Genomic DNA, 12260 nt, shown 5'->3' with positions numbered 1-12260 from the left:
TTATGGATGCAGCTTTCTAATGAGTGGTGCAGTGGCCTAGAAGTGGAGCTCTTGTCTCACAATCAGGAGGCCGTGAGTTCGATCCTAGATAGAGGCAGATATTTCTCTCTCTGGGCACAATGAGAATATATCTGCCGAATATAACTCCACATAGGCAACAGGAAGGGCATCTGGCCAGTAAACACTCAGCTCCATTCAGTTGCCCCAACTCCACCCAGCAAGGGATTAAGGGTCTTTAAATGACAAAATAATAATAACAGTAACAGCTTTTTAATGTATCAGTAATTAGTTGTAAATAAATAAGCACTTTGTATATCCCATTACTAAATGAAGAATCACTATTAGAATTAAGAATGAATAACAGGGACCATGGTTACCACAATATAAATCACTGAATGACATTAAAAGCTTTAATAAATCCAGCTGATAGTATTAAGTATCTATTTTGATTTAGGTATCACATAAAATGTAAATATGGTTGCCATGCATAGGTAAACCCAAATTTTGGATGGAATGCCAATCCATGTATTAAATTATAATTTTTAGAATGGTTTGCAGTTTCATCTGAACTCTGGGTTGGATTCAATTTATGATAGAACATTATTCTAAACATCAAAGGATATTTCACCGATCATAACCGTTCTTCCATTGAAGGATCAGACCACAATCCTGTAAGAAGCAGTTCTGCACTAGAGAGCTAATTTGATATTCTTTGAAGGAATTTATGGGCTTGCCAAGTTTAGCTGAAGAATGATAGATGAGCCCCCTGTTTCCAGGGGGTCTTTGTGTAGGTTGTTGCAACGTACTCAATTGCCTTCAAAGGCAGCTGCACCCTAATCAACTTTCATAAGGACCGTGTTGATTTTTACCCAAAGCTTTTCCCTAATAGATTTTTAATCAATTGTCTGAAGATTTCATTTGCATCTTAATGAGGTTGCAATGCTGTCAATGGAAAATCAAAGGCAGGTGTTGGGAATTCCACTCCATTTCTGTTTACAAAGAAACGTTTAAGTTATACTAGTCAACTGCAATTTTGGAAAGCATATCATCTAAAACGGGTCGGCAACCTTAAGCACTCAAAGAGCCACAAAGGTCCTAACCGTAAGCCTCCCATTCATTGTGGAGCTGACTTGGAAGTCCAGTTCCCCCACTATAGAGTCTCCTCCTAGCGCGGTGTCCTTTTTCCTCTTCCTGTCCTAACCAAAAGCCCAATCAATTGTGGAGCCGACCGGTGATAGGGAGCCGCAGCAGAGGGATGAAAAAGCCACATGTGGCTCGAGAGCTGCAGATTGCTGACCCCTGGTTTAGGAAGCTCTGTGGGTTCATCCAGGGAAAGGATCATAAAAGATGTAAGTGACAACAATGAAATGCAGTTGCATTTTATTAAAATTCAGCTGCAGATGATATCATTAGGGCTGTACAAAGTACTTTCCTTCAGTGATGTTTGAGCTTAGCATCCAAATGATGTTGTTTTGCAAAAACACGGACCCTCCCTGCCTCAAAGAGGGAGTAGAAGTGTCAGGGTTGTTTAGTTCTGCTTCATTTTGCCTCTTCTGCACTCGGCAGTGTCCTCCAATATTTGCAACACCCAGCAGAGAAATCTTGCATGCCCAGAGGCCTCTCTTGGCTTTTGCAAGTGGAGAAGGGAATTCTGGGGAGCGGGGAAAAAGAAGAAAGTGACAGGGAGGGACACAAAATTATTTTCTAGAATCACAGAATTTTAGGCTATCAAATCCAGCCATCAAATCCAGCCATGAAATCAGTTAGCTTTGATTTCTGGCAATTGTTTGGACAGGTTTTCTTGCAGTTTTCTTGGCAAGATGTTGCAAGTGGTCTTTCTTTGCAAATTGTCTTCTTTTTCCTATAGCTGAGAGAGAAGAATTTGCCCAAGGTCACCCAGCTTTGAATGGGACAACTTGCCACGGCTAACTTGTTGCGCCTAATTCCCTGTGGCCAACTCACCACAGGAAAACTCACTGCAGGACAAGAGTTACACCAATATGAAAGAAATATTGGAATAGTATCATTAAAGAAAGTATGCCAAATGTCCATTCCACATTTTTCTAGCTTACCAAGAAATAGATTGGGGTCTACTTTGTCAAATGCCTTATTGAAAACTAAGTATACTACAGTATGTCCACAGCATTTTGTTGCTCTACTAATTTAGTGACTTTATCAAAAAATGGAATATGATTGGTTTGGCATGATCTGTTTTTAACAAACTCATGCTGGCTATTAGTTATAACTTTATTTGCTCCTAGTTGTTTGCAGATCTGTTTTTTGATTATCTTTTCCAGGATCAACCCAGGTATTGAAGTTAAACTGATTGATCTGGTTATTTCCCCATTTCTTGAAGATGGGAACCACATCACTCTTTTTCCAATTCTCAGGTACTTCTCCTATGCTCCATGATTTTGTAGATTTGGTACAATGGTTCTGAGATAACATCTGCCAGCTCCTTCATAACTCTGGGATATAATCTACTGATTTATATTCATCAAGGTTAGATAGGTGTTCGCTTACCATTTTCTTGCTTATTTTATTTTAATTTTTATTTCTGGTTTGCAGTAGCTTTTTTTATACACCGGACTATAATTTCTTTTTGCATGAAGACTGATGCAAAGAATAATAGAATAACAGAGTTGGAAGGAAACTTGGAGGTCTTCTAACCCAACCCCTTGTTCAAGCAGTAGATGTCAGGTTTCCAAAAGTTGCCCTAATTAATTCATGACCTCAAGCCATTTCGGCAATACCCCACTGCAGTCAGATCTGACCACATTTAAATTATGGCTGAACTTTGCGCCTGTTTCCTTCCTCCCCTCAGTCTGTGTCATAAATCACATTCTTCAATGAGGTGCACACCTCACAAGCCTGCTGTAGTAATCTGAGATCTGACTCTAGCCAAAGGTATGCGTGGAATGCGATCCCCCCTTTCCTCACCATGGCAACTTGATAACAGACATGCAAATGCTTTATGGGTTGACAGTAGACATTATACCATTCTGGACAAATGGCTGTCTAGTCTCTTCTTAAAAACCTCCTGTGATGGAGTGCCCATAATTTGGAGACAAGCCATTCCACTGGTTAATTTCTCCTTAGTTCTAGATTTGACTTCTCTTTAATAATCTTCCACCCATTATTTCTTGTCCTGCTTTCAGATGCTTTGGAGAATAGATTGAGCCCCTATTCTCTGTGACAGCCCCTCGGGAAAACTGCTACCACATCACTCCTAACCCTTCCCTTGATTACCTTAGATGTATCCAGTTCCTGAAGCCATTCATTCATGCTTTAATTCAGGGGTGAAATCCAGCAGGTTCTGACAGGTTCTGGAGAACCAATAGTGGAAATTCTGAGTAGTTTGGAGAACTGGCAAATGCCACCTCTGGCTGGCTCCAGAGTGGGGAGGGAATGGAGATTTTGCAGTATCCTTTCACCACTGCTTTAGCCTCCAGTCCCCTAATTTTCTTTGTTGCTGTTTTTCTTTATTACTTATTTATTCCTTTATTCATATGTTAAACTTCCTCTTGTTCTCTGCAAATCCAGAAGTGTATTTTTGATCTGAAAAAAAAAAATCCAACCAGAAATTCAACACATTGGACAACAATGTCTAAAAGCAAAAAAATAAAATAAAACTGGAGCAGTTTATTTGGGACCTCCAATGGGACTTTTATGCAAAAAATCTTTAAGGGCCATCTTTTCAGGCATACAAAGACCTACTTCTGCCTTTATTAAAAATGCAGGCGCACATTTGCACGAATGGACATCTGCCCCACAAAATAGTCAGCAAACTTGACTGTATTGAGAATAAAGTGCATTCCCTAATGTTTCATCATGCTGAAGGAAGAAAGAGATATTTCCCTTTGATTAACTTCCTGATCCAAAGCTCACCAGAAGAATTTGAGTCCCAAAGTGCCCAGAATTCCTCATAATTTGTGTTTCCAAATGCATTTGAAAATGGGGACAGAGGATGGGGGGAGAAGAGAGGGAGAGAGAGATGTGGAGGAGGAGGAGGAGGAGGAGGGGGGGGGAGAGGGGGAGGGAAGGAGGGACAGGAAGGAAGGAAGGAAGGAATAGTAGTAGCAATAGCAATACCACTTAGACTTATATACTTCTCCATAGTTCTTTACAGCCTCTCTAAACGTTGTATAGAGTCAGCATATTGCTCCCAACAATTTGGGTCCTCATTTCACTGACCTCGGAAGGGTGAAACGCTGTGTCAACCTTGAGAAGGTCAGAATCGAACTGCTGGCAGTGGGCACAGTTAGCCTGCAATATTGCATTCTAACCACTGTGTCACCATGGTTCTAGGATCTAGGAAGGAAGGAGCTAGAGAGGGAGGGAAGGAAGGAAGGAGCTAGGGAGGGAGGGAGGGAGGCAGGGAGGGAGGGAGGAGGGAAGGAAGGAAACACTATTTATCCCAGTTTGATTTTTGAACTATCTTTATTAAAAATAGTTCTCATTGCCACTTAAAAGAAAAAAGGAAAGGCATATTAGTGTATCTATCATGCCACTGGTTGATTTCCACCATCTGGAACTAACAGCATTTTCCCAAGCACCAGTTACACTGCACTGCTTTGATTATGAGCCAAACAAGCATCTGCTCTGACTCACTTTCCTCACAGCCTGCTTCACACAACCACCTCCATCATGGTAGCAGCTGTGCAGAGGAGTGTCACAAGATTTCTCCGAGAGGAACCAATTTTTGCAAACAATTGTGCTGAGGTATTTAAGATGCAGTTGACCTGAAGTAGAAGCAGCTTTCGTGGCCAATCGTGACCCACATTCTAACTTTCTTCTTCCTTTTTTTAAGTCTTCCTCAGTTTCCCTCCAAAGGTGTTCACAGAAAGTTCCTCTTAGGGAAAAGAGGAGATTGCAAGCTGTGAAAAGCTGCTTTGCTCATTCTTAGTGAGCCTGCTGGTAGGTTTGTGTGAATTGGGGTAAACCTAACCCATTGTACTCTTTTCTTGTACAGTAAGGACTTCCATGCTGAAGATTAATATTAAAATAGCCAGAAATGTATTCATTGGATTACAGGGCACTCAGCCATTTATAAGGTAAAGGTTCCCCTTGCACATATGTGCTAGTCATTCCTGACTCTAGGGGCAGTGCTCATCTCCGCTTCAAAGCCAAAGAGCCAGTGCTATGTGAAGACGTCTCCGTGGTCATGTGGCCAGCATGATTCAATGCTGAAGGCACACAGAATGCTGTTACCTTCCCACCAAAGGTTTTTCTACTTGCATTTTTACTTGCTTTTGAACTACTGGGTTGGCAGAAGCTGAGACAAGTAATGGGAGCTCACTCCATTTTGCCACACTAGGGATTCGAACTGCCAAACTGCCAGCCTTTCTGATCGAAAAGCTCAGCGTCTTAGCCACTGAGCCATCACATCCCTTCTTCTTTGGTAGTGAACCAGTAATTTAGTTTTGGGGCAGTTAGTCTCTACCAGTTATTTCCCACTAATACTTTGGAAAAAGAGGAAGAGAAGGGCAAAATACAGGCTTATGTAATGTGTAATTATATATATATATACATAGCAGTAACTACTGTAATATAAATGGAAATTTAAAATCTGGAGAAGGCAATAACTATTCATTTCCCTGATCATTTGGGCTCTCTGCCTTTTGACAGCTGATTGGCATTTTCAAGGTCCAGCTCTCCTTTCTGAAGTGTCTTGATCTTTAGAGCAAATTGAGAAACAGAGAATGAATTAAAGTTGGATATTCATTCATTTGCTCATTCATTTATACATTTGCTTAACTCATTCATTGAACATATATGCCTGCCCCTCTCTAACGCATGATTCTGGAGAATAAAACCAAAACAAAAGCATCACAGCCACACAATAAATAACAAGTAGAGAAGCTGAGATAAAACTAACACTACACAAGTCAGATGCATGTCCTGACTCAGCAACAAAACCAGGTTTTTAGGGCCTTACAAAAAGCTCACAGCATCAGGTCAAGTCTGATCTCTAGGGCAGCAATTCTCCAGAGGTTGGCTGCAACAACTGGAAGGTTTCTTGTCTGGGTACCTGCAGATGACATTAATGTCTAATGCCTAATGGACATGACTGGAAAATCAGTGGTGGGATTCAAATTTCTTACTACTAGTTCTGGGGGTGTGGCTTGGTGGGGGTCATGTGGCTGAGTGGGTGTGGTCAACTTGACGTCACTCACAGCAAGGTTCCCCGGTGGTGCGTTCCCCGACCTGGCTGAGGCGAATGTTAAGCAGTCGGAGGCTCCAAGACCTTGGGAATGCCGTTGCGTCTCTGGGCCACAACCCGAGGTGAAGGGCAAGTGGACAGCGTGCTTACCTTTGGTGAGCAGAATGGGCGAGGTGCAGAGGTGAGATGAAGCAATTAGGCAGGCCACATGGTGAAGGCAAGATATATAGGGTGGGGAGGGGCGGGGTGGGTGGGGTAGACAAGGCAAGAGGGTGGGTGGAGTGAGCAGGTGGGCTGGGTGAGCAGTGAGCAGGTGGGCAGGGCGAGTGGCGACCGGGCAGGTGGCACAACCGGGCGGGTGGGGGCATGGCCAGCCAGAGGTGGTATTTGCCGGTTCTCCAAACTGGTTAAAATTTCCATTACTGGTTCGCCCAAACCAGTCTGAACTGGCTGAATACCACCTATTGTTGAGATGCTTCATAGAACAGTGTCTACCTGGCTCCCAGGCCATCTTATAAGCCATATTTTTAAGGTAGCTCTCTCTAACTTTATAGGAGGAATGTTGTCCTGCTTCGATCCATAAGCACTTAGGACATTGGTGAGAAAAAAAATCCATCTTTCTATATTCCTTTCACCCTTTTTTAAAAAAAAATATTTCAAGATTTTGCTTTCAGGGGATTATCTGTATTGAGCAGTCCTATTGCAGTCAACAGCTGCCACTTCTGCAGCTTATTAAATCTGACCTTTTTAGGGACAATCAATCATGACAGCATTATTTGCTTCTTGAATACATCATTTATCCCTTTGATAATGAATGTTCTGGGCTCACAAAATTTAAGCGTTCAACATAAACCAATGCACTGGAACACACCAGCTTCTTTTCACTAATTTATGCTAATGTATATTTTATTTGCAACCCCTAGCGAGAATAGATCACCGGATGAAGATGGATATAGATCAAATTTCAGAAATCTTTTGGCCTCCATTACATCTGCTGGATGTTGGACAGCAAGTGCTCTAAACGGTGAAATAATTTACATTTCCCTGTGTTGATTTTTCAGAATGGAAGCCAACATCAAGGCACTGAGATATGTCAACTGCATATTTTCCAGTAATTACCTTGTTTGCACATAGCCTGATTTAACACATTAGAAATTGCTTACTTGGCCAGCCATCTTATGCTTCCAACATGCTTCTGTTCAACATATATAAGTTCCCAATTCTCAGACTTCTCAGGAAACAACTGAATGAAAAACTGCTGGTGACCTTCTACCGCTGCATCATAGAGAGTATTTTAACTTACTGCACCTGTGTATACTTTGCCAATTGCACAGGGGCAGATAGGACAGCGCTCCAGAGGGTTAATGTCATTGTCCAGAGATCTTTGGTTGCCCTCTCCCCTCTTTGGAAGATCTTTATAGCTCCGGCTGCCTTAAGAAAGTTCAAAACATCCTTAAAGATCCATCTCATCCTGAGCACCCCCTTTTTTTTAACTATTATCATCTGGCAGACGGTACAGGACAATAAAAATTAGGACAAATAGGCTGAAAAACAGCTTCTACCCCAGGGCAGTAAGTATATTGAATTCTGCTGTATAGTGCAATATTAATGCAATTTCAGGGGTTTTCAATTAGATTGTGTAGAACTCTCATGGTGAACCTATGGCACAGGTGGCATATAGAGCCCTCTCTGCAGGCACCCAAGCCATTGCCCCAGCTCAGCTCCACTACACATGCGTGCATGACTCCCACTGGGCAGCTGATTTTCAGGTCACGCACACATGCACAGGGGCGGGTGTGGTCGCACATGCATATGCGGGGATGAAGAGTCACACACATGTGTGTGGGGTCAGGGGAGGAGCACGGGAGGTGCGGCATGCCCCCCACCACCACAGCCTGTTTTTGATCCCCGAAGGCTGCAGAGAGGCCTACTAGGCCCAAAATGGGTCGCATGAGCATGTTCGGGATGTGGGGGGGGGGGGTGTCATGCACACATTGTGTCATAAATACATGCCTATTTCCAGTGCCAGAATTTTGATCATGTGGGTGCTGCAAAATCATTAAGTCAGGCCTATCAAAATGGTGGCACATGGGCTGGATGCGTCACACACACACACCCACCTGGGCTCCACAAAGGCAAAAAACATTGGGATACGTTGCAATATGTCATGTGACGTGATCGAGTTTGACACTTGTGCAGTAAGTGCAAGGAATTGGTTCCAAGATACTTTTTTTGGGGTGCCATTTTAACTTTGGTTGTTCAACAAATGGTTGTAAGTTGAGGATAACTTGTTTTGCAATACTCACTGCTGTGGAAAATTCTGGTGAAATTGATCATTCCTTGGAGCAATCTGAAGAAATCATCCACCCAATTTCTCTATCCGGAAAGCTTGCTGGTATCCAGATCTGGATAAGGCATTTTTAATTGTGTGTTTTTATTCTTTTTAGTGTTTAATTGTTTCAATATTTTTAAGATGCTTTTCCTGCTGAAATTTACGTACGAATTAATTTAGGTTGCCTCCTTCCTCAGACCAAACGTTTCCCCAATGACTGGCAAACACACCATAACCCTTTTTCAAACAATTGGGAGTAGGAACACCAGCAGAACATTAGTAAGAAAGCAATTCCAACCGTCACTAAATAGCGGGGCTAATATTAAAAAAAAGCACTACCACAATTTCCATAAATGTAACAATAAAAAGTGTCAGACGATAGGTATCTTGGCTTGGATGTAAAGAAATGAAGCAGTAGAACCTCTTGGTACAGGATGTTGCCAGAACCCAGGGTCTGCTAGGGGTTTGTACGGGTTCGACTGATCCTCTAGCGAGGATTCTGCCCAGTTCAGTAAACCCTCAAATGCCACCCCTGGTGGCCATGCCCGCCATGCCTCTCTGCCCTGCCTCTCTCCTCCCAGGAGTCTCCACATGGCCCATTAATCATACCAGATAAGTGCAGGGGCCGAGTGGAGGCTCGGGGAGGGGGAAAATGGGCCTACTGGAGGTTCTGGAAGTCCAGAAACAGGCCTGTTTTGGGCCTCCGGAGGGCTTCTGGAGTCCGGGGGAAGCAGTTTTTGCCCTCCAAGTGGCTTGAGGAAAGCCTCCAGAGCCTGGGGAGGGCGAAAAACTCCCCCTCCCACTGTGGTGCAGGAAGCCAACTAGGCCATGCCCATCATGGCCACGCCCACCCAGCAAAGGGGCATTGAACCCATTGCTTCAATTTTTGAAGCCCACCCCTGACCAGGGTCTCTCTAAAAAGGTCCATAATGGGCTTTCCACTGAGCTTTGTCTCCAGATTTGCTATGACACCCCCTCCCCCTCAATCCAACAATCTCTGGATCAACAGAGGTCTGTCAGAGGAAATGTTTTGCCTTCCATGATAAGAGTCTTCCAATACGTGGGGAGCTGTCACTGAGAAAAGGGGTTCAACTTATTCTCCAAAGCACCTGAGGGAAGGTCAGGAAGTATTGGGTGGAAGTCTATGGAGCTTCTCAGTCATCCAGGTCCTGGTTGTCCCAAAAGTGCTTTTTTTCAAGAGGCAACTGGACTTTCTGGTTTATCTGTGAAGATGTTTCGCTTCTCCTCCAGCTTCTTGGAGGAGAAGCAAAACATCTTCAAAGAAAAACCAGAAACTCCAGTTGCTTCTTGAAAAAGCATCTTTGGGATAACGGGTGGAAGATCATTGAAGAAAAATCTAACCTAAATTTCTTGACAGTTAGATCAATTAATCAGTGGAAAGGCTTACCTTCAGAGGTTGTGGGTGCTCCATCACTGGAGGTTTTTAAGAAGAGACTGGACCGCCACTTGTTTGCAATGATATATGGTTTCCTGCTTAGCAGGGAGATGGACTAGAACTTATGAAGTCCACAAGGTTGGAGACTCCTGGACTAGAAGACCTCCAAGGTACCCTTCAGCTCTTTTGTTGTGTTATAAATCAGACTCAGCAGTGGTGGGATTCCAAAAAATTTTACTACCAGTTCCATGGGCATGGCTTGATGGGCATGGCAGGGGAAGGATACTGTAAAATCTCCATTCCCTCCTCACTCCAGGGGAAGGATACTGTAAAATCTCCATTCCCTCCCCACTCAATGGGAAGGATACTGTAAAATCTCCATTCTCTCCCCACTCCAGGGGAAGGATACTGTAACATTCCATTCCCCCCCCCACTCCAGGGGAAGGTTGCTGCAAAAACCCCATTTCCTCCCAATCAGCTGGGACTTTGGAGGCAGAGAATAGATGGGGGTGGGGTCAGCCAGAGGTGGTATTTACTGGTTCTCCAAACTATTCAAAATTTCCGCTACCAATTTTCCAGAACTGGTCAGAACCTGCTGAATACCACCTCTTCTCTTCAGTCTGGGGTACTTATGCTTTTTAGCAGATGGGCTGGAGAAAATGGTATGAAAACAGAATAATAGATCAACAACAGACAATGTAGCCTCTACCTTCCTACACTCATATTTATAGATGGAAGGAAACACCAGTCGGCAGTTCCAAAAGATTTACCAGATCGAAGCTGAAAGCATCCAGACAACTAGTGAATGGTAGAAAAGAAACACAACACGTTCTCTCTGATTATCTAGATTTTATTTTGCTGCTGTTTGTTAGCCCTGCCCCCCAAAAGATGGTACTAATTCAATGAACCTGAGTCAAATTGGCCCATGGAAAGGAGACATCAAGCAAGATTACACAGTTAACCAACTCAAATGCCTTGGAGGAAATGCCACAGCATTGACAAACATGTCACATTCCCCAAGATTTTGCTAATAACTCCAAACAGCTAATTGGCTTGATTCAATTGCATAATTGCCCGCTGACTTTCAGCCAGGACTTTTGAAAGAGTTACACAAACTGACCTGATTTTCACAGGGTTTGAAATTAGTAATTATTTCGCATGAATCTATCAAAATATTGTGCTTGGTGCTTGTCAGGCACTAAATGTATCTGCCTTCTGCTTTGGCGTGGGCACGTTTGCACTTGCTGTTCTTTTGTCCATCTCTGTTCAGTTCCTTGTTCTTAAGTATCACAAAAACACCCTGGAGGCCAACTTTTTCTTTGGCTCTTTAGGGCTGCCACACTTAGCCATGTAGGAAAATGAAGCAGGGTTGTATGGAGTTGGTAGAGTTATTTAGCCATAGCCACATTCTTTTCTCTGAGAGTCAAGGATGTTCAGCCTGCCCCTGGAGTGGGGTGTGACTGGGAGGCATCTCTAGTTGGGATGGTGGATTGATTGGACCATGTGATGGACATGTGGGTACAGGGGAAGGGACATGGACCTTCCTTTGGGTGGGGAAGGATACTGCAAAATCTCCATTCCTCTCCACTTCAGGGGAAGGTTACTGCAAAATCCCCATTCCCTCCTGATCAGCTGGGACTCTGGGAGGCCAAGAATAGATGGGGGCATGGCCAGCCACAGGTGGTATTTGCCAGTTCTCCTACTCAAAATTTCTGTTACCGGTTCTCCAGAACTGGTCAGAACCTGCTGAATGCCACCTCTGCCTTGGACAATGTTTACATGAATTTAAAAATGGCATGGCACCCATGATTCATGATAGGGAAGCTCTATAGGGAAACCTACCTACATGCAATCTCAGAAGAAGCCTCTATGCCAACCTCTCTACCCTGCTGTTCAATGTGCAGACGATTTGAAAGATTAAATAAAATGGAAAAACGTTTTCCCCGTCTTGGGAACAATATAGTCTAAATAAAGAACATTTCTTCTGAATAATCGCTGTGGACTTTTCTGTGGAAAAATAAGAGTATAAAGATTTAGATAAAGAGCTACATTTTCAGGTTGTAAGTGAGAGAATGTGACCGCAAGAAGGCAAGGCTGCCCGGCCCCAGGTAGAGACATTTAATAAAATTGTTTGCAACTATCTGCCCTATGTTGATGGCAGTGAAGAGCTGCGGCAGTGCCTTGGTGAACGGCACATGCAAATTTTCTGGAACCCCAGAAAAAAGGAACTGATCCACAGGATATGAGATATGCCAGGAGACAAAGCGGCTGCACCAAAAATCACCTAAAGCTACAGAAAGTAATGGGGAAAGTAATATGTCTTGTCCACCCCCCTGAGTGTTAGAATAGCAAAGAAGGCGAGAATACCA

At 43.4% G+C, this 12260-nt stretch overlaps 1 protein-coding gene across 1 annotated transcript in view; it reads left to right on the top strand.

Annotated features, from left to right (window-relative positions):
• The window catches only part of ZMAT4 (zinc finger matrin-type 4), a 221447-nt gene extending 219035 nt beyond the window's left edge, over positions 1-2412 (top strand). Inside the window, exon 6 of the mRNA XM_032229465.1 lies at positions 2298-2412. Within this exon, the coding sequence (XP_032085356.1) occupies positions 2298-2412 (115 nt within the window). The remainder of the gene's footprint in view (positions 1-2297) is intronic.
• The last annotated feature ends 9848 nt before the right edge of the window (positions 2413-12260 follow it).

This window comes from Thamnophis elegans, chromosome 13 (assembly GCF_009769535.1).
Source record: "Thamnophis elegans isolate rThaEle1 chromosome 13, rThaEle1.pri, whole genome shotgun sequence".
NCBI lineage: Eukaryota > Metazoa > Chordata > Lepidosauria > Squamata > Colubridae > Thamnophis > Thamnophis elegans.
This window is presented reverse-complemented; position numbering and strand designations above follow the sequence as displayed.